Below are 24,438 nucleotides of genomic sequence, written 5' to 3'. Positions count from 1 at the left end.
ATCATATTTATCTTGTAATAATAGGCCTTAGGAGATAATTAATGTAAAATCTTTGACACAAAGTAGGAGGGTGGGTCCTACTGCAGGACAATAAAATCACATTTCTAACCTCAGATCAATAGACATGGAGTGGCCTATTACCTACCAGACATGAACCTATCGAGAAGAAATTACGTAATCTTACAGAATTAGAGTACATGACACCCTGCTAGTCCAGCTGGGCTTTATTTTCAGTCTAGGGGTACGGTATTACACGTACAGAGAGAGAGAGGTCACTAGTTCGAGCCCATGCGTGGGCAGGATTCTTTTCATTACCTGTTCCTTACTGAACCTGTAAATAGACGACTCCACCCAAAGATGACTCCACCCAAACTTCAGATCTACAGTACACATACACGTCTAGAGAGGGGAACACTGTGTCAATAGTGTGCTGGTGATTAAGGAATGTGAAGAAAATTTCTAATTCAGGTCGTTTTTTTAGATTGTTTATCTAAGACAATTATAACTTTATTTTTATATTGACACCATACAGTTATGTCTTCATAGCTCATGTCCTCTGTAGCGATGTCCAGAAGAACTGATTTGATTTGTAGAGTATTAATTCATTATAAATTATTTCTTTTACTTTAACTGTTATGAATATAAAATGAATTGATTGACAAAAACAACAAAGAATACCAACATAATTCAAATTCAAAATTGATTGAATGAGGGCAAAATATTAACAACAAAATTGACTTGCATATATATAGAGAGAGAGACAAGGAGAACAAGACCAGGTGTTACAGAAGAGTAAGCGTCTTCTGCTTCATCAACGACATGTCTTACAAATCTAGGTCAAATTGACGACACCCTCCATACAAATCTAGATCAAATTGATGACATCCACCATACAAATCTAGGTCAAATCCAGGTTGAATCACAATCTCAAATGAGATCTAAAGTTGGTGACAAATGTATATATTTTGCTCTAACTTTTTTCTAAGAATAAGCTCTTTATAGGAACACACATATAAATAGCTTTCATACATTTTTTTATTTCATTTTTTGTTATCATCTTTCATTTTGTAAAGGTTATAACTTATTTATAGATATGTCCCATTGTTTTCCCACCTCCTGTGGGCCACAGTGATACCGACATCTGACAAATGACCGGATTTGACAACTATTGACCCTCCCATTATCTATCTATACCAGTGTACAAACGGTTTACTTCCATTTGTAGATGATTCCTAAGGTACCTATCCACCGCTGCCGAGGAGACACACCACAAATAAAGTATTGTCAACTTGAAACTGAATCTACAAATGTACAAAAATCATCTTACAAATATATAATAGAAATGTTCACTTTTTTGTTTTATTTCTATATAATTTGAGACAACTAGTTAAGAGTTAAAATGAATAGTGTTAAACATCCGTTATCTGTTGTTTATTTGTAAACTATTTTATCGGTAAACGCGTCAGGGATGATAAATCTTTACGAGCGTGTCCTGACAGGTAAACACAACTATTGAACACACTCTTCTTTATCTCAAAATAATATACCTGCGACTAAGCGTCAAGTAGGATTTGTACCCACTGAATGAAATCCTCATCACAAAAGCGTTTTCTGATGTCTGGGAACTAAGCGTTACCACCGCAGTAAATAAACAGGTGGATCGCAGTGAATATAAAGACACGCTCTCTTTAAAATGAAAATAGTGGTCATGAATTGCCAATATTATCATTGAGTTTGCAATGTAAACAGGCCAGGTTGGTGTGTTAGGATGAGCAGGTATCCCGAGTACTATAGGTAGGGGATCAGGTACCCAGACTAGGTGTGTATGTCTTTGGATGTATGTCTTTATACTGACTTGAAGTACAGTGTCAACACTCACTTAATTGTATAATATTTTTATAATCTGGACTTTCTGGTTTTCAAACAAATATTTAAAATTTATTGCTCAATTTTGATAAAAAAAAATGATTTGATAACAACTTCAATAAAAGAATGAAAACTATGACGTAATATTGAGGAGGAATTAAAAACAGGTTAAAACAAAATATATGCGCAAACTTTCCTCAATTGTTTAGATTTATGACAATGATTTAAACATTGCCAAAAAAATACAAGTTTAAGAAAACGTCAAAACAGGATTTCCTTTGATTTTGTAAGTCTATGACATAATTGAGTGCTTGTGATTATATATGTACAGAAAATAGAATGTCTGTATCCCACTGCATTCATTCCACCATAAATGCAATAAAAGGCAATGCAATACTTGTTTGAGTCTGTGATATATAGAATCTCTATTCTGATCATTTTTCTTTGTGTGAAATATCATGATACATAATAGTATACCAACATTTAAACAGAGAGTTATAAATCTTCTCAGGGGAAAAAGGCAGGTGGCAATACCTAACAATATGAATGCAAACAATATGAAATATTGATATATTTATTTCTCAAAGGCAGGTGTCTCCTATATTCCAGGCCAATAGCTCCACAGTTCCTATCAAACCAATCACTTGGAACAGAGATTACATTTTTTTTTATCTTCCATCAATCATTGAGGCTTTCTTTCCATACAATATATATAAATAATAAATTGTAAATGGTATTGCACTAAAACATCTCTGACACTGGTGCACTTACATAGTCGTCTCCAAAATCTAGCAGGAGCTTTTCTATTTTTATTTCATTCAGATTCTCATTGAAAATATGGCAGGTTTTAATCATATAATTATGATCACTTTCACAATCAAACTTCATTCTGAAGAGAATTTTCCTTTATATAAATGATTCGAGTGATGGAACCTGTGGGCCGCACGTTTGACCCTTCGTAAATTTCTCAAGACAAATCATGGTTTTTCATCACCTCAGATTTTGACAATTATAAGCGATTTCATTCAAGAGCTGAAATTTGTTTTCAACATGTAAAAAAAATATCACCAACTTCATCCATCATGAAAATGCAAATCATGAATTGTAATTCATAGCTCGTAAATCAGAGTAACTACGCGAGACAGTAAACACGCCCTGGAGAGCTTTAATACCTAGATATTGTTTACCTAATGAAGTCAGTCAGGTATATTACCTGTAATTAGCCTTACCGTTGACACATAGTCTTTAGAGAGAACATAATTACCGTAATATTGGACGGAGTATATCTAAAACAAGACATAATTGCCAGAATTTTAGACATACAGCATTTAACCCCGAGCAAACCTTCAATATTTGATCACCGCTAATCTGTAACACAGATATCTGGCTAGTTTTCCAAACACTGGATTTTAAATCCATCTAATCTTTAAACCCTTCTTAACCCAGGTCTGAAGTGAAATCAATTATTACCAAACTTTCACTCAAAGAAGAGAATGGATTAGATTGATCTGAAATGAATGCACCTTGAACATATAAGAAACCATTACAGCCATGAATATATACACTCTGTATACTTATATTATATAATATTTTAGGGATAATTAACACCTATAACGTTATATTAACAAAGCACCCTTCAAACAAGAGAATGAGTTTCAAATTTGGATCAAACAGTTTATGCACCATGAACATGGAACGTTTTAGAAATAATCAGTGCAGTGAATGCATCTTGGTCAGTGAATGCATCTTGATCGGTGAACGTTTTTATGCAAATAGGAATCAGATCTAGCCTGATCAATCAAATTAGTGTTATAGGACCGTAAATGCACCTTGAACATTGAACATTTTAGAGATACGGGCTGCTGCTATCTAACACCTTCCTTTGATAACTTCCACATAAAATCAACCAAGTTGTGAAAATCTAAGTGTACACACAAACCCTATATCAGGATAATACCAGTTGACACTAGAGCCGACAATGTTTATCTGATAAAGATTCGGTAGCTATAATCATTTAGTGAGTAAGATAACAAAAGGAGATTGACTTTGATTTATCATACAATGTAAATGCATGTGTATACTTATTTATGTACAGATATTAAACCTTATCTCAAACGTGTCAAACTTTATAGATTTTCCACACTTCATACGCATCGTTAACCACTACTAGCGATTGTTTACAGACTAACATCATGAACCTCCCAGGTACTTTAAGGATCGGAGCCTCTATAACTCGGCCAATTTTTGTACTTGTATTGCATTGGTTTTTTTTTTTTGTATCAGATCATATTTATTTGACCACAAGCCCATGTCTCAGACAATAGGCCCATGTCTAGTAATAAGCCCATGTCCAGTAATAAGCCCATGTCTAGTAATAAGCCCATGTCTAGTAATAAGTCCATGGATAGATATTAAAATTCACTTAGAATGCCAACAAAATTTGCTTTCCTATTATAAGTCAATTTAACCCCTTTGAGTCAAAGTTTGTGTTTGCACCTAAAGATCTGATAATGTTATTCCTTTGTTTAAGAACCTAGTAACGAAAACGTTATTCCGTTGTTTAATAACAAGGCTGCGGTACTGTTACTTCCTTGTTTCAATTCGTAAATACAGTACTGATATTTTGTTGTTTCGTTACGTAAATACAGTACTGGTATTTCGTTGTTTCATTACGTAAACACAGTACTGGTATTTCGTTGTTTCGTTACATAAATACAGTACTGGTATTTCGTTGTTTAATTACATAAATACAGTACTGGTGTTTGGTGGTTTAATTACCTTGATACAGTACTGGGACAAGCAATCTGCCGAGATATTTGGATGTTTAATTACCTAAGTACGGTACAAGTAATCTGCCGAGATATTTGGATGTTTAACTACCTAGGTACGGTACAAGTAATCTGCCGAGATATTTGGATGTTTAATTACCTAGGTACGGTACAAGTAATCTGCCGAGATATTTGGATGTTTAATTACCTAGGTACGGTACAAGTAATCTGCCGAGATATTTGGATGTTTAATTACCTAAGTACGGTACAAGTAATCTGCCGAGATAGGCTATCAGTCCTATAAACCTAGCAACACAAGGATTACATAATTTAATATACAAGGTCTGACTTATTGAATTTTAAAATACATTAAATTTCTAACTGACATTGAATGGTTGAAACTGTCTTTTTTATCCGATATAAAACCCAAAATCAATGGAAGAGAGCAGAGAACTGCAGGAGACAACAGTGGTATACGTACTGTGTATAATACTGTGTATAAATCTCCCGTTTACCTAGAGTCTGGGTGGTATATGTTACACACAATAGGATATAGTTGGTGTAACTACCCACACTACCTAATGTAACCCACAGATACTAACAGCAAGGAGGAGGATGGCATACAGATTCCAGTTTAAATACTATAGCTTTCAATTCTCTATTCCGGACAGTATTTTAAGTTTATTATTGACTGGACTCTCCTTTTTTTTTTTGACTGGACTCTCCAGGTTATTTCAGTTGAATTGGAAATCTCCAGTACAAAGTTTCTGTTTCCAAGATTTTCGAAAAACATATCCGTAAATATTTGTGGACATATTTATGTGGTCAGAGTCATTGAAATGTTTGCATTTTATCAGTGTCATCATGGCGATAACAGTACCTAATGTTTGTGATCAGTGTCATGGTGATGTTTGTGATCAGTCATGGAAATGTTTGTGATCATGCAGTGTCATGGTGATCACCAATACTGATGTCTGTGATCAGTGTCATCATGACGTTTGTGATCAGTCATGGAAACGTTTGTGATCAGTGTCATGGTGATCACCAATACTGATGTCTGTAATCAGTGTCATCATGGCGTTTGTGATCAGTCATAGAAATGTTTGTGATCAGTGTCATAAGGATGTTTGTGGTGGGGTCCAAACTGCCTGATCTTCAGTTTGGTGTATGTAATTAGACCAGAGAAAATGAAAAAGTCCCAGGGAAATTGAAACTTGAGGTCATCAGGGATCACCTCTTAGTTCAGGGCTAAGTGGTTTCCATCCAGTGCACTGCCAAACCCTACACCAGTCCAACAGACACCAACACACTGCCAAATCATTCAAACATTTATAAAACAATAACTCAATAATGACTTAATAGAAAAAACATATTTTCTATACTTCTATACTTTTCTGACTTACCTGAATACAAATAACAGAATTTTTGTAGATTACTTTCAATGGAAATATAAAATATACCACTGAACAGTTTTCGATTTGCTGTAATGAAACTAACCAGTCTCAGTAAGCTGTACCTCCATCATTGATAAACTAGTGTTCCATGACTTGATAAAATATGGGTTGGCATTCTTTATGGAGTGGATCCAGTCCAGTCCAGTGTATTAGGGTCCTGGGAGTAAACTAACCGGTTTAGTAGTGAAGATGGTCTGGCCTGTTATAATGTTATTATAAATACAGAAGATATGCAGGGCCAATGTGTTCAAAGCTTTGTTAGGATACAGTTAATTTTTACCTTTTTTTAATTTTAACATTTTCAGGAAATACTCACTTCACCTCTGTTGAACTTAGTAATGACCTCGACCCCGGTCATATGGTATCATACTGTGTGGATGACATGGCTCCCTTCACAACACAGCATGTCAGTTTAATATAAATACTACAATTGCATTCCCTTTTTTGAAAATACTGGTTCAAAATGATTATCTAAATACAAAAAACATATCAAGATGTTCCTCAATCTACCTTTAACAATCATATTCATGTTACCGGTTTCCTTAGCTAACTGAGGGGGTTAGAGTGGAGGGGGACTTACTGTTATGGTCCGATTACTTGTTAAATATAGCATATATTTTTCCATTTTCTTTTCACTACCATCTTTTTATGATAAACTACACACTGGTATGTGTTTAAATGAGAAGGAATCCACATACATAATTCACAGTTCTCACAGACATGAGTGATGCATCTTGTTGAAATCTTCGCAGGAGTTTATTGGGTTCGCGTCAGGACGGTGAATTTATTCCTACATGCAATGCTGTGTTGTATTTACACCAGGCTTACAAGTGATGTGTCACCTGAAATGTTGGGTAAACCAGTATGATACCTCACCAATGTAATCAACGACAAGTTCCACGAGCCCCATAATTAACTCTTAATGATGATCACAAGGGGTCAGCCGGTACACCTGGTGTACCGAATGACCTTTCAGGACAGGTTTGTGTAGTTATATTGAGTTAAGACCCCCTATACATCCATCCTCCCCACCTTATTGTGCTATATGTGACAGTTTTGGAGAAGAACGGACAGGTTATGTGTCAGGAATAATTGTGGGTTGTGTTGGGTTGATGGATTATAGAGGGTTATGATTTGGACGGTTAGGGTGACAGCAACAATGATGATATGGGGCATGTTTGGGGACAAGAACAACAAGGAGGGTATTAGGGTGTTTTTGGGGCGAGGGAGTGTAGGGGTTGAGGAATGGGGTTGGGGGTTGGAGTGGGATTTGAAAAGGTGATGGGAATGTGAAGGTAGAGGGGGAGGAGATACAAAGAAGGGGGTTACAGGAGATGTGCATGTTGAGGGTAAGGGGGCCGGATGGGGGGTGGGGGGGGGGTTGGTAGGTAGGGTAAGGGGGGGGTAAATCTATGAAACGATTGTGTGAGGATGTGAAGTCAGTAATTCTTCCAAAATTTTCTGATTACCTAACACTGTACTGTACTTACACATAAAACTTACACAAATGTTGGACACTATAACTGAGAGGGGTATGGTATAACGCCCTCACAGCTCATATGGGTCGTCTATTGAGACAGTCCAACACTATAACTGAGAGTGGTATGGTATAACGCCCTGGACACCACTATAACTGGGAGGGGTATGGTATAACGCCACAGTCCAACACTATAACTGAGAGGGGTATGGTATAACGCCCTCACAGCCCCTGGACACCACGATAACTGAGAGGGGTATGCTATAACACCCTCACAGCCCCTGGACACCATGATAACTGAGAGGGGTATGATATAACACCCTCACAGCCCCTGGACACCATGATAACTGAGAGGGGTATGCTATAACACCCTCACAGCCCCTGGACACCATGATAACTGAGAGGGGTATGCTATAACGCCCTCACAGCCCCTGGACACCACGATAACTGAGAGGGGTATGATATAATGCCCTCACAGCCCCTGGACACCACGATAACTGAGAGGGGTATGCTATAACACCCTCACAGCCTCTGGACACCACGATAACTGAGAGGGGTATGCTATAACGCCCTCACAGCCCCTGGACACCACGATAACTGAGAGGGGTATGCTATAACGCCCTCACAGCCCTGGACACGGGTCGTCTATAAAGACAGCTCACATTTCCCGACGACCTCCCGTTAACTTCACCTTGTCTCATTACAGTTAATTACTGGAGTATCATACCGAGACCTAATCAATATGTGAGTATACACCACACTCATCAATTATTAGATCTATATGACCTTCACGACTTCCAACATCAGACAAATATCGCTGTATCAATGAAGCACAGGTCATTCTTTGCTTTAAGGATTAAACCACAGGCCCTCTGACTTACGAGTTTGTTCTTGTGTTGAATATAAGATAATGAGAAATTTTTATATTTTCTCTCTTGTTCTGTCTTAATTCATTTCTTATTTATATCTTAATCTATCTCTTAAGTTATTTCTTAATTTATCTCTTAATTGATCGTAATCATTCCATGACAAGTGTAAGATCCGAAAAAGAATATTGTGTCTCTGAGTGGTTCAGATAATATGCATCCTAATTCCTGTACATCTGGTATTGTTCCTCATAATGACACCCCAGCTATACATTTTGATCTATTTTACATTAGCTTATAAATTGTATCAAATGATAAGATGAGGTTATTGTAGCAGCATTTTTATTTACATAAATAACAGTAATAGTGTCCAGAAAAACACCCATACAGATTAGCTCTACAAAGTACACAATATCAACCTAGGATTGTATTTACATCACACACGCAGACCCGCGATTAAAACCTAGCCTGGAGCTATTGAGATATAATGATCGCGGCTCAATGTCCAGCCTCCCTAACTCACTGTGGTTCAGTACCAGCTGATTCGCCTGTGTTTACAGAGAAATATCGTAGGTAGATTATCAATAATACTGGTATAATAGTTCTTTGTTGTACTGCGTGTACATCGAGTTGCTTTAATAGGTTGTCTATATACTCGCCAGACCTCGAACAGCGACTGCTGATACATGCTCTCTCACTTATAATTGAGGCAGACGATGGGATCCTTTGGACGAAGAAGCAAACGAGGTTACTATAAGAGAGGGAAAGTTTAATCGTTATTGATCTGTCTATGGAGGCCGTTCAGTGTGTACAACGCTCATTGAATCTCAATAACTAAAACCAACACATCGTCTGTACCAAAGTCAAATCTTTGTGGCATTGAATTTATATGCCGTACAGAAAAAAATCTTTGCTTCAGTCAAATTGGGCCAAATCAAATGAAACGGTGCACACACACACACAGCTATGTATCAGAAATTGGGGTTGTTAAGTCGAATTGAACCATCCATGAACATGCTTGTACACATCACACCAAAAGCCTATGCTTCAAAGCTTTCAATAGATCCAGACCAGAACATAATTCACGTAGCATGTGCCGAAAAGCTTTTATTGAATTCATACACATAGGTGGTATATACTGGGCTTCTGAGAACTCGATGAACTTTAATTAAGGTGGTTTTAAAAATTAAACAAGACACTACTTTGTTTTAAAATGTTTTAGATATCTTAAATATTTTACTAAATTATATTTTCTGATGGTTGAAGATGAGGGCAGGTACGTTATATAAATATTTTAACACTTAAACAAATTAACTACATAATTATGGAAATAGAAATGATGTTCTAAACACACATTTCTTTATTTTCTACTCATCAGCTTGGACAGGATACAATACCGTAGTCTGGTCGTACTGCATCAAACTCACGTATGTATTCACGTACAGACGCGACGCTAGGCTCACGTAGTTTACACAATCAAATATATGTAACTATAGTCAGCCTTACTGAGGAAAATACCTACCAAATGCATTATATAAACATGCTCATCTTTTATTGAACGCTGTCTGTACATTTGTACATCCTTACAGTATCCCAGTATAGGAAACAATGGCTCGACGGGGCCTCTACTGAAGCCGGTGTGTATGTGTGTGCTGAATTTAAATTTCTATACAATCTGAAGGATGATTGCTTTGTTGCATAACAGTTTTATTTTTCAGCGTACCCATTTCCAAGGACTAGTATTCTAACTGAAATTCAACAAATGCTTTTAGTTCTACAGTATATTTCTAAATGGAGAAAAAAAAACACATTTTATACAAGAATGTTTTTGGGTTTTTTTAGAAAATAAATGCTGAAATAAGAAAAAGCATACTAGGACTTAAAAGTGTTCAGATATATATATATGGCGAAATTCAATTTCTAGATTTCACAAAATAGTCGATGAACACAATGAATGTACAAATGAGAATTTCCGACTGTTTTAGATGCAGTAAAATAACCAGCACATCAACATTTTAATGTCCGATATATCTAAATTTTAACCTTGGCAGACTGTTTTGTTCAACCATTGGGATTGATTATAGTGACTTCAATATACATGAGTATACATATATCAATTTTATATGTTAACTACAAAATAGATACATATTGAGTGTTTGATCGTGAAAGTCCTGTACAAATCGTTCATAAATATTGTGGTGCTCGAGTGTGAAAGTTATGTACAAATCGTACATAAATGTTGTGGTGTTCGAGAGTGAGAGACGTGTACGAATTGTACAAAAATATTGTGTTCAAGTGTGAAAGTTATGTACAAATCGTTCATAAATATTGTGGTGTTTAAGTGTGAAATACCTGTACAAATCATACATAAAAAATTATGGTGTTTGAGTGTGAAAGTTATGAACAAATCGTTCATAGTGTGCCGTTCAAGTGTGAGACCTGTACGAATCGTTCATAAATAGTGTGTCGTTCCAGTGTGAGAGACCTGTACGAATCGTTCATAAATAGTGTGTCGTTCCAGTGTGAATACAAATCGTTGGACAACTCGTACACACGTTGATGCCCGTTTATCTCCCAGGACTGGAGCAGACCTTGAGGAGAACCATGATGGAGTAGACTGTTGATTTAGAGGTTTTTATCAGTGTACTGTCACCCTGTATCCCGACCTAATACTCCGTACTTGTTTCAACATTCATCACAGAATAGCGGATATGTCAAAGTTTTAAAGTCAAGTCCTCACAGTGATCAAGTCCACACAGTGATCGGTACTGTACTTTTATAAAAAAAAAAAAAACACCAACTACACTCTACCTCGAAGGGGAAAAAAAGTTCATTTTGTACAGCATTTTTCTGAATTTGAATTTTCTGCAATCTGTACTAAAATCTTATAAGAACATTTTCTCAACTACCGACCGAGGGGGGGGGGGGGGGGGGGGGGGGGGGGGGGGGGGTACATATATACTGCTGTATGTCTGGTTAAGTCATAAACTTCAGAAAAATATTGATAATTTTCTTCACGCTCAAAAATATTCATTTTATATATACGGACACAATTCCCAATTTTCTTGGTATAATATGACTGGTTTTCTATTGCAACATACTTATGGTAAAAAAAAGGTTGAAACACAAACACAGCAATGTTTGGATTCTTATTGAAATCTCCAAGTATGAACATTGAGACTACCACTATAAGATCGGGTAACCGAGTCTTTCACAGGAAAATCACGACTCCACAACTGGTATGTATGTGTCCCAAACATGAGTAAATCCAAATTCCTAAATTACATCATAAAACTATGATAAAAACATTAAGTGGGATTGAGATGTTTAAGGGTAACATCGGGGAGTTGAAATAAAGATTTATCAATATGTAATAAGGATGGTCATCCATGGCATCTTCAGCCTCTCCCATAGGGGACCCCACAAATCAGCAACATCCCCACCCGGTAATCTCACCGCCATGTTATCTCCCTACGACCAAGATTACAGTAGAGATAGATTCTCTCTGTGATGGACTTCGCTCCTACCCCGAGATAATTAGGACAGAGTTCTACATGTCTACATTCACTGATAAATAAGTCTAGATTTGACAAATATCCCCCCCCCTCCCCCCGCCTCCCTACAGATACCTGAAACAAACTGTACATACATGTATACCCTCATTGTATGCCCTCACCTAGGCCATCATACCCTCACCTAGGCCATATACCCTCAAATAGGTTGTATACCCTCACCTAAGCTGTATACCCTCACATAGGCTGTATACCCTCACCTAGGCTATATACCCTCACCTGGATTGTATACCCTCACATAGGCCATATACCCTCACCTAGACCATTATACCCTCACCTAGGCCATATACCCTCACATAGGCTGTATACCCTCACATTGGCCATATACCCTCACATAGGCTGTATACCCTCACATAGGCTGTATACCCTCACCTAGGCTATATACCCTCACCTGGATTGTATACCCTCACATAGGCCATATACCCTCACCTAGGCTGTATACCCTCACATTGGCCTTACACCCTCACATAGGCTATATACCCTCACATAGGCTGTATACCCTAACATAGGCCATTATACCCTCACCTGGGTTGTATACCCTCACATAGGTCATATACCCTCACCTAGGCCATATACCCTCACCTAGGCCATATACCCTCACATTGGCCATACACCCTCACATAGGCCTGTATACCCTCACCGAGGCTGCTTTCATTCCTCCTTACATATCTTAATTAAATATAGCAGAGAGCATGCATAGGGGAAGGGATCAGAACCAGTGTGGATCAAGGGATGATATTGGAAGTGGATAGGACAAAAGGGGTCGGGACAAAAGGGTCAGGACAAAAGGGGTCGGGTGGAGGAGTAGTGATGACAGAGGGAAGTGAACAGACAAGAGGAAAGATAATAAGGTACAGGAAAAGATGTATTTGGAAAAAGTAGAACTGTTTACGAAAGGATTATAAACCAATGCAGAATCTATTTTCATGAGATTCTGGCTTGTGGGAGGAACCTTAAGTTTGTCACGAAGAGGACTGTACAACAAGCTTATTCGAGGACTGTACAACACGCTTATTCGAGGACTGTACAACACGCTTATTCGAGGACTGTACAACAAGCTTATTCGAGGACTGTACAACAAGCTTATTCGAGGACTGTACAACAAGCTTATTCATAGTAATTTGATACATCTCATCACACCACTGAAAATCACCAGCTGATCTCAACAACATATTTGAAAAATTTAAAGAGAGTTCAGGAAGCGAGGATCATTAGGTAATAGAGATGGGGTATCTTAATATCTCAAGGTTCTCTGAACTTTAAATGATACGATCAACAACTCCCTATCATCCAGCTTCCCACATACTTCACCATCTAGGCCAGCAAGTCCCTCTTTAACTCAACCATGACACTGTTCCCTAAACACACATACACCTCCTCCCCTATCAGAACCATTAAGTCCCCCTTCAACTCTAATTAAGACACAAACCCACCTCCCCTCCAGCCACCGCGACACTCCATCCCAACCCCCATCCTCACCTTACCCCATCACAACCAATTTTCCATCTTATCCTCCCCTTATTTTCACATAAATATAGGACACTCAATCTCCTATCAAAGTAAGGGGACTTTGCTTTCCCAATCTGTGATAGCAACTATTAGTCCTATCTATTACATAAGGGGAAATCAGTTTGACCCCCAAAAAAGGTCAAAGGTTATTCAGGTGCCCAAAAAGGTCAAAAGTTATTCTGGTACAGATTTTAGTCATGTTTCAATACAAACTCTATACTCCAGCAAAACATGCATACATCAAGGTTGATGATATCTTTATTTTTTTGTGTTTAATTTTACATTACACAATATGATACCTGGCGAGATCCATTTCACTCTGTTGTGAAATGCCAGCTCAATGATACACACTACACAGGAAACTTGAATGTGTTTAACAAACCGCGGAGAAAAGTTCAAATTGTGATCGTCATTCTTATAAAGACACAATTATCCTTGGAAAACTGGAAACAATTTCAAAACTGAAATGGTGTTGAGCAAGACATGTATAATTATTTAGTTACTACAGAAAATGTCATCCAGATTTTTTTTTACTTTCCCAAGGCTGAATATGAACTAATCAATTTCACTGTCATTGATGAAATGGCGGACAGCCTTATAGAGGAAAATTTTTATGGGCTGTGAAACTCCACACTTTGGCTATAGCAGCAGTAAGAATTTAACAGCTCTATATTACAGCCTGCAAGTATTGATAATCATTTTGTTTGGAAACATCAAAATATTACTTTTGTTTTCGTGATATTTGAAGGATGGATTCTCAGTAAAATAAGCTATAATGCTTAATTCATAATCAATGATGTTTGTGTGCAAGAGGTTTATGCCCAATGATTCCCAAAAAGCCGAATTCTAATGATTTCGACTATCAAATAGCTACTCGGTTTTGGTATCTTTCAAGATTTTCTGTCAACAGGTGGGTGGAGAGCCCGAGGAAACTATTGGATACCAGACTTAAGATCTATGATGAATAGCTGAATACTATGACTTTGAAAAGTTGATAACTTTGACCTAAGTGTTTGTTAACAACCTCATTAGATCGTGACAAAATATCACAATTATGTTGTTAATATAATCGGGGATCATTCGATATCTTAGTCCTGTTAATCGTGTAGTTAAAGGAATCGGGGATCATTCCATATAGTCCTATTAATGTAACTAACAGAAAGGATGTTTAGAGAGAATCTTTTGAGATACTGGGCTAATAGATTATTACATTCAAAAGTCACATAATCATTTTATATATTTGTAAACAAAATATCTTAATGCAGTGAAATTTGGAAATTTCCTAAATAATATATCTTGTTTATAAAGGCTTGTTTGATGTAATAAAGAAGTTTTTAAGACAAAAATAAATGGTACTTCTTGCCTAAGAAATGTTTAAAAAATTGAAACATTAAAGAAAATTTTCGGATTTAAAATTTGGTTCAATTACATAATCCTTCCCATTTTGGTTGCTTGGTTAAATAATAAATCTGAGACTATTTAACTCAAAGCATTGAATTTTATCAAAAACTTTGAATAGAGGGTTTTTATAACCGTGCCTTTCCTATATACCACACCAGATCTATCTATAAATTATCAATATCATATCCTATGGTTATAATTATATATATCTTAGAATAACGAGCTTAAGAAGTGGATAAAGAAATACAGGAATCGATGAATACAATCTTGGCCTGAATGCTATATAATCAAAAACCATTTCAAATCATCCAAACTTTTTCTGAACCTGTACACACACAGACAATATCGGAAGTAATAGATTTCCTTGATAAATGAGAACATTTTAATTCATTCAGTCTGGGTATTCAATTTAAACATAAGTACATACACATCAGAACATGTGTAAAGAGTGAGAGTGTTCAGTTAAATGGGAAACCGGTTTGAACTCAAGACGGTAATAGAAAATACTAGCCGTCACGCACCAGTGACCCGATAGCTAGTCCTAATTATCAACAGTGTGGCCGAGGATTAGTACAAGGCTTAGACCTAACGCTAGCAAAATATTTAATCCTTCCTTCACATTTAACAAAAGACTCGTTTCTATTTTATAAAAGTAATTGTGTTTGGCCCAGGTTTAAAGTCTCGACACATTTCTACCGTAAGAAAATTAATAAATTGGAAATACGAAAGAAATTGGCAGATAGAGCTATTTCGTGTTGGGCTGTTTGGATTGTCAGCGTAATATCTCTGTGTAAATATTCAACCTAATCTATCTCGCACAAATGAAATAATTACGTTTTATGGCAGAGATTTGAATCACTCAGGTAATTTGGGTTTCCAATAGATTTTCTTCACGCTATTGACACGTTAGATTCTTTACAAAAGGCCATAATGGCTTGAAAACTTGTGAAAAACACGTGTGTTTTCCCCACAGGTAATAACAACTGACGTCGCTGTATGGCGACTGTGTTATAGCATCACAGTTCGTGTTCAAACTTCAAAGCATGTATGTAACAGGTAGTTTGGCACGAAAAGATGACAAGTACAGAGTTTAGCCGGTGTTACAATCATATACACATCATGTAGATATATTGGTTATGGAAGTTGTTTTTTTTCTGTCTGGTAAAAACAATGACGCTATATTATCCCAGCGCGAGCTTTGTAAATTGGGATTCGTTAGTGTGGTCACTCGTCCGTGCCGGTACGCTCGATATGAAAAGACTTTCTAAAATACGCTAATAATAGCTGTCAAGCTGATAAATATATTCTGAACATAAATACACAAGGCCCATGGGAATGCGTATATACTAGAAACACATTAGCTATTAATTTAATATTATAATTATGAAATTTTAAGAAAATAATTTAAAATAAAATTTTAATTAAATTATTTTGTCCTTTAAAAAATCTTACCTCTTCCTCCGCTGCGGCATTCACCGAGTCCATGCTTTGACTCAGGGCTATCGTTGTATCCGTATTCAGTGTAGTAGTAGCCATATCTGTTCTCATAGTCAATAATTTCAGGAAAAATATTAAATATTCAAATAAATAACTGGTATGTTTGTATATAAATTAAATTCCAGGCTTTGTAAACACCATAAGTCTGAATAACACTATATTATTGCCACGATATGTCCAAAATACACACACCTCGAACACTCTGCATCAGTGGAGCATTCACACACGTGCGTTTTGATGCAGCGACGTTTAACAGAATGTCACCTGTATATAAAAATCCTCAAGAAAGCGCACGAACAAGAAAGACACCTTTATGTGTAAAATAAAATTGAGTGAAATTTAATTAACTCCTTTCTCCGGTGTAGGTAAGTCCTATTTTGAAGCCCGAGTATTTCAGAGTGACCGCATAGTAGGTAATATAGATATATAGAGTATCTCCTCTGATACGGTACGAGTGAGTGCGCCGTGTTCCGTGTAGTAAATACAAGCGTTCTGAAAGACAGAGGTAAGAACAGCTATCTAATATCTACATTGACACACGTGTTCGGGCTGGACTTCATACAAACACTGCCAGACTCGCCAGCACAAATGGTCTCCAGCTCTCTGCTTTCTATTTCACTCTGATAGGGTTTATTTTGTTATTCAAATGCACGAGCACATTCACTGGGTGACGTCACAAAATTCGATATCCCATGGACTTGTCAATCATTCGCTGACCCCGGTAACCCCGCCCCTTTGTACAGCTCCACGTGGTTTTAACGATCGAGAGCGTTATTATAAAGAATTATGATCGCAATCCGATTGGGAACGTTATTTAGTACAAATTTCGCTGGATTAAATGTAAATAAAACAGTGGTATTACAGCCTGAAGTCTATAGCAGCTTACAGACAAAATAATACGCCCGTATCACTGTGTAGAGTTTAAATATGTATGTGAAAAGTGGCATTAAAGAGCTTACAACTACAAAACCATAGACCATGAAAATATATATGACATTTAAAAACAGTTGAGAATGGGGGTGAAATTTGACAACTTGGCGATACGATTTAAATGTAAAATATACACAGTGTCTGTACAGGGGAAAAAAACAATAAGAAAAATACCACCTTTGTTCTTTAGACTAGAAAAAGTGTTTTGTGACGTATAATTTTATCGATAATGCTATCACGATTACTATGTTACACACAAACAATAAAATCTTGTTAAATTCTAACAAAACGATATTTGTTTGAAAACCTATTTATCATACACAGTCAAATCCATAAAAATTAATGTCGCCTTGTTCCGTTCGCATTATTTTGCCGATAACATTACCGTGAGTGAAATCTAGTAATTACACTTTTAAAACCTGGTCCTGGAACAGCATCTTAACAAGATTTGTTAGCTTTATGTTAAATGAAATTAATTTTTTAGATTCAATTTTATGAGATAAATGAACTGACAATGTGTACATATATAGTAATATTTAGTATAAGATAATAAACATTTGTAATCCCTAGGCATAGATTACGTTTTCATTCTAAAGATAATATATTTTTTGCATATTCACAAAGAGAGGAATAGCTATTGAGTTGATAGGGCCAATCAAGACTGGCGTTGGCCATTTTATTCTCACATATCTTGACTTACATCCTATTTTTGAATTTTACGAATCATTTTTTGTTTCAAATCACAAATGTACTTTAGGTAATCAGCACTGATATTTATTTAGATAAGCTATGACGTAGATTGATTGATGAATTCGGGTGTGTTAAATCAGAGACTTGTATATTATGTTTGTGGAGTAGACCTTTGTGGTCTTCGTGGTAAATAAATGCAACAAGCAAACAAAGCTATAACATTTAATTCAGGATATTGATAAAAAAAAGATCGAACACGCGTTTCAATGTAGTATGGAATTTATTTAACGAATTCAATATTTTGATAACTAGATGCAAACTTCAACACGAGTTTAAGATTCTATTTATAACATGATTCAAAATCATGAGAAAATAAGCGAAAACTCTCAAAGGTTTTTTTCTTTTTAAGACAGAAGACAAAAAAAAATTAGCATATGGTTCCGTGAAAATCATGTTACGTCATAGAATTATTGATGACATCAAAATTCTAATGACATCAATACCATAATAGTGTGGTGCTGTACGGGTGTCTTATAATACTGAATCTAAATAAGTTTTCTTTTCAAATGAGATTTTATTAAATTAATCTTTGAATTTTTTACTCTTTGCGAGCCTTGGCGAGAAAAAAATGAAACTTCGACACAAGTTTAATAAAATTCAATTAAAAAAAAATTAAATATGTTTTATCACATAACCCAGAAAATTTGAATTTTAACATGTTTTATTTACAAAATGTGAAGGAAAAATTCAAATGGAGGCAGTTTTTATTTCAATTAATGACATAACGTCATTGCCTGTATAATGACGTCGTAATCGCATTATGAATAATGTAGCCAATGAAAAACACTCCAGGATATATAACACTATATACATATTCAAAATTATTACAGGGACGAACTCATTAAATTATAGGCGGGGCCGCGGTTGCCGAGCGGTTAAGGTGTCCCGACACTTTATCACTAGCCCTCCACCCCTGGGTTGCGAGTTCGAAACCTACGTGCCAGGTACTGACCGTAGGTCGATGGTTTTTCTCCGGGTACTCCGTCTTTCCTCCACCTCCAAAACCTGGCACGTCCTTAAATGACCCTGGCTGTTAATAGGACGTTAAACAAAATAAACCAAACCAAATAGACAACATGTCGATTATGTGATAATTGATCAGACGTTTTATGACATCACGTTTTCTTCGTATGACAGAAAAACCAAATAATTACTGTATTAAAAAAACGATGAAATATTCAACACCGTTAATTCGATTAACTTACTGATGACGCATTATACAGGCGATGTGTTAATTTAAAGGTGTTTTAAAACCAGGAAATACAGGCGTGTTATAAAGACATGAGAATCGATCGTCCATGGATCCAACTTTTGACTTCGATCAGCGGAGGTAGACATCATTCATCAGATGAGAACATTATATAAATCGTAATTAATTATATAAATCGTAATTAATTATATAAATCGTATTTAATTATATAAATCGTAATTAATTATAAAAGAAACGCCTCCTTACGAAAGCCCATATGTACATGTATCACATGGAACTTTTTATTCGTTACAGATCAAAACAAAATCCAGATGACACGTATAGGTTTCCACATTTCCTTCACAAAACAAATTAATCAATAAAATCTAAATTAGGAAAAAGGAATGCCTCTTACACAAAAAATGATTTATAGAATACATTAAAACAAAAATTATACTGCTTCCGAAAAGTTTAATAATAGATCACGAAAGGAATGGAATACATATGACACTAAAAGTAATAAAATAATAGATGATAAAGTGACAAATGATAAAGTAATATATGATAAAGTAATATATGATACAGTAATAAATGATACAGTAATATATGATACAGTAATATATGATACAGTAATAAATGATAAAGTAATATATGATAAAGTAATATATTATAAAGTAATATATGATAAAGTAATATATGATAAAGTAATAAATGATAAAGTGATATATCATAAAGAAATATATGATACAGTAATATATGATAACGTAATGTATAATAAAGTGATATATGATAAAGTGATGTATAATAAAGTAATAAATGATAAAGTAATATATGATAAAGTAATATATGATACAGTAATATATATTAAAGTGATATGTGATAAAGTCATAGATGATGACGAAATGAATGATGAAGTCATGAATAGTAAAGTAATGGACGATGAATCATAAAGTAACAAATGGTAAAGTAATAAATAATAAGGTAATAAAAGGTAATAGATGATAACGTAACGAATGGTAAAATAGCGAATGATAAAAGTAATAGATGATAAAGTAACGAATGATAAAGTAACGAAAGATAAAGTAATAGATGATAAAGTAACGAATGATAAAATAATAGATGATTAAGTAACAACATTGCAGTTTATTTTTACACAGACATGTGTAATTTATGGTATTTACGACACTGTTTAAAGGTTGTCGCTATAGTCCATGTAAGATTACAAAGGAATGTCTATACACTGTCTACACACAGTTAATTACAAATCATAATTTCTATTGTCAAAATATTTATCGACGAAATATCAACAACTTGTCGTGAAGCGAAAACACCAATTCCGGATTAATTGAATTAAGCGATACCTTAATTGAACTGTCGCGTGATTATTGTCTCGAGACGAGCCATATGTCAGGGTGAGTGTTCACACATACACACCAAAACTATACCGCCATATGGTACATTACAGGTGGCGTTGTACTGTAATGGAGAAGGCTCGAGTTTATATTGATAAACAAAAATATAAAACAAACAAAACAAGATCTGAAATATGAAGAAATCTGTCATAATGATCCACATATATCTAAGTTTATGGTGAAAAAGTCCAATAAAAAGAATAAAAATATAAGAATGTGACATTTTTAGAGTTCAATTTGTAATCTAAAAATTAAGAAAGAAAGAAGCAAAACAAAGCAACAACAAAACGGATGGACAGATAATAGAAATAACAAAGAAGATAAAATAGAACAAGTATATCTTAAGATGTAAGTCAAATGATATAAACATTACCCCTACACCTACAATTCTACTGAAGGCAAAGAATTAGCGAGTTTAATATGTTTAGTTTAAACACAAGTTGTACAACTTATAAACGTCCTTTCCCATAAAGATTTATATATATATATTTATATATATTTATAATATATGATGATATTGCATGTTTGCTTATATGATACATGACGATGATGCAAGATGATGATGATGATATGATGATGCTGATCATCATCACAACATGTATGTGTAAGAGTGTGTGTATGTATGTTTTTTCTTTGTCTGGTTTTTATTTTTGTCATCCATGTCTATTGTTTTAATATGTGAAAATCTTCAAAAAATAAAAGAATTATAAAAAAAGATTTATATAATAGTGTTTACAATTGGCAGCATATTATGATATAATAAAAGTATATGTATATATAAAAGAAACAAAAAAAACCCATTAATATATCGGATGACAACACGTAATTTCATATGCCATACCAGTCCCCACATTTTGTATTAAGTTTATTGAAATATATTAAGCAAATAAGTTCAATGAACATGACTTACTTATTAAAGTGAATATCATACACAGCATAACATGTTTAGTTTAAACATATTTTATTGACATATAAAAATGTCAAAGGGATTAGTCAGCAAGTTTTACCAATAAATTCTCCAATAAATAATAACAAAATAATAAACAATTACATAGTCACATGATGGCATATACAAATATTCAAAAATGTGATAAAGAAACGAAAATATAATGATTGACATATCAGAGAGAGATTGAACAAGGGAATTACACCTAATACACATGCATGTGTCATACACACATACACCACACATACGGCGTGAACAAGGGAATCACACCCAATACACACGTGTTATACACACACACACACACACACGTGTAACCCACAAGTGCAGTGCACGTTAATGTAGGACGATCCAGACTTGACAAGTTCGTATAAAATTTGCACTGTTAACGTTTTAAAAGATGATATATTTATAGACCTATTAAGACCTATTTTAACATTTGAAACTACTATTTAGAATAATCGAATTTTTAAAATAATGAACAATGGAAATAATTTACGAATAATTTGTGTCAAAATAACTTTACCGCGACCACATAAAGTGTAATACAGTGTAACACAGTCGGTATAGATATTGGTGTGGAGTGAATTCACTGACGAAACACGCGGTAATGAGTCTTCATCGCGATCATCCCATTAGTTCACGTGTAAAACACGTGTTTAAACCGATTGTTTTAAAGGAAAACATCTGCATTCACACATGATGTATTGTTAAAATTTATACCTATAAAACTTCTTAAATCATGGAAATATGTACCTATAAAAAATTCTTTATACACGAAAATATTCAGTGACATATAAAACCTCTTTATACACGAAAATATTCACATATAGAAGTTCTTTAGGCACGAAAATATTCCGTGACATATAAAATCTCTTTATACACGAAAACATAAAATAATCACCTACAAAACTTATACACAAAAATATTCACAAATAAAACTTCTTAATACACGAAAATATTCACACATAAAACTTCTTAATACACGAAAATATTCACCTGTAAAACTTCTCTCAACAGAGAAATATTCTACGGTAAAATAAAAAAAAATCCCTTAATATAACATTCACATATATAGAACGCATACGAAAACCAGTGTTCTTTTGATGGAATATTTAACATTTAAAAATGCGTTGATGTTATTGCTGTTCCATTCCAAAGTTACTTCCAACTCCCAAGTTTACTTTTTTACTTCCAGAATCACTTTTCCACTCCCAAGATACTATTCGACTCCTAAGATTAATTTTCCACTCCAAAGTTACTTTTCGACTCCAAAGATTACTTTTCCACTCCAAAGATTACTTTTCCACTCCAAAGAAGATACTTTTCGACTATTTGAATAGAGGAATTGATATAAGCTTTCAGCATTACTTTTCCATCACAAAGCTACTTTTCGTTTCCCAAAATTATCGAATTTATTGGGGAAGCAGGGATGCTACTAACCAGAAATGGAACAAAATGAGAAAGTGAAAAAACACACTTATCGGGCAGCTTAGTTGTATGAAGACTCTGTAAGTAAGAACACGTTGAGCGTCTGATGTTGAAGAGTCTACACTGCCCTACAGTTCTTCATGATGTATACAATCGACATGGCAACATTTCGTCAATATAGCAAGGTCTCCATTACCTGTTCTGATAAGATCTTCAATATGAGCAACCTCATATGATACCACAACAAGACGCCTTACAGAGGAGCAGACTTTGTTCCCGTGGGTATGTCAATATTCTATTGGAAAATCTGGTCACCAGACTCAAAGAACATGTTGTCGATCACAAATCCAATCATTTTCTACAACCCATCGTCGTTTGTCTAACGAAATACGTCCCCGTATGGTTAACAACTACGTAACTTATACAATGTAACGCCATTCTCCTTTCCTGGAAAAGAAACCTCTTATCAGAAGAGAAGGAAGACGTTTCTTCAGATTGGAATAAGGAATGGTCGGTTAAAGATAAAAGAAACATTTTTAGGATGTTCAAGATGGAAAAAAGATCTTTGGGTTTCTTCAAAATTAACATTTCATTATTTCCAATTCTGGAGTAAAGTGTATCCTAATATAACTGTACTAAGGATGGCAGTTAGAAGTGTAGATAAAGGTCAAGTTGAACAAATACTCCAGTCAGCAATAAAAAGAAGAAGAAAAAAAAATTTAAAAAAAAAGGATTCTTTAGGAATTTAGAAATCGGGTAGAGCAATATCCGTCTCATTTGCCAGTATTTTGACTGATTACAACTCTGAAGAAAAGCTGAATAGTTTTAAGGAAGGATTACCTGTTAATCAAGCAAGCCTCTTTTTAAGCAGAAAATGTAATGGTGTTTACAAAGGAGGATCAAATGATATTAGATCTCTTAACTTCATGCTCAACCACGTCACGTCAATGGTTAAGTGTAGTTTTGACATCGGGATCTAGGAATACATGGGTGGGTTGGGTTTTGGGGTGGGGAGGGGGAGTGTTGCTGGGGATAGGGGGTTCGGGTGGGGTAGGGTGGGGGTGGGGGGTTACAAATGTAAATGACTGAATTGTTCCGTCGCCGAAACTTGTCACGACACGTGACTCTTGACAAGCAGGACCTAACAAGTAGCATTTTAGAAGCTTTTGTACGCCACATTCTTGGGCAGAACCCATAGCATTCCAAACAAGGATTCCAAATCTGAAAGTAAGGTTACGTCTTAGGAGACATGAGGGCGGAAAAAAAATGAAAGAAGATAAATTCCTCAAATTTAGTCGCCTCTCACGAATAGTCAGATCAGGTTTAGGTATGTAAGTTTATTAAATTTCATAACTTTGTAAAAAAAAAAAAAA

At 35.2% G+C, this 24,438-nt stretch overlaps 1 protein-coding gene across 12 annotated transcripts in view; it reads right to left on the bottom strand.

The window, feature by feature from the left end:
• LOC117315584 (cell wall integrity protein scw1-like) overlaps positions 1-17,032 on the bottom strand; it is a 169,623-nt gene extending 152,591 nt beyond the window's left edge. For all 12 annotated transcript variants that reach the window (XR_004529722.1, XR_004529723.1, XM_033869835.1 and 9 more), the window contains exon 1: positions 16,366-17,032. Coding sequence is in view for 10 of the 12 variants with exons in the window: in XM_033869835.1 (XP_033725726.1) it covers positions 16,366-16,461 (96 nt within the window). In the remaining 2 variants the exon portion in view is untranslated. The remainder of the gene's footprint in view (positions 1-16,365) is intronic.
• Positions 17,033-24,438: the final 7,406 nt, after the last annotated feature.

The sequence above is a fragment of the Pecten maximus genome, chromosome 17, assembly GCF_902652985.1.
Source record: "Pecten maximus chromosome 17, xPecMax1.1, whole genome shotgun sequence".
Classification (NCBI taxonomy): domain Eukaryota; kingdom Metazoa; phylum Mollusca; class Bivalvia; order Pectinida; family Pectinidae; genus Pecten; species Pecten maximus.
Note: the sequence above shows the minus strand (reverse complement) of the source record. Positions and strands in the feature narration are given on the sequence as shown.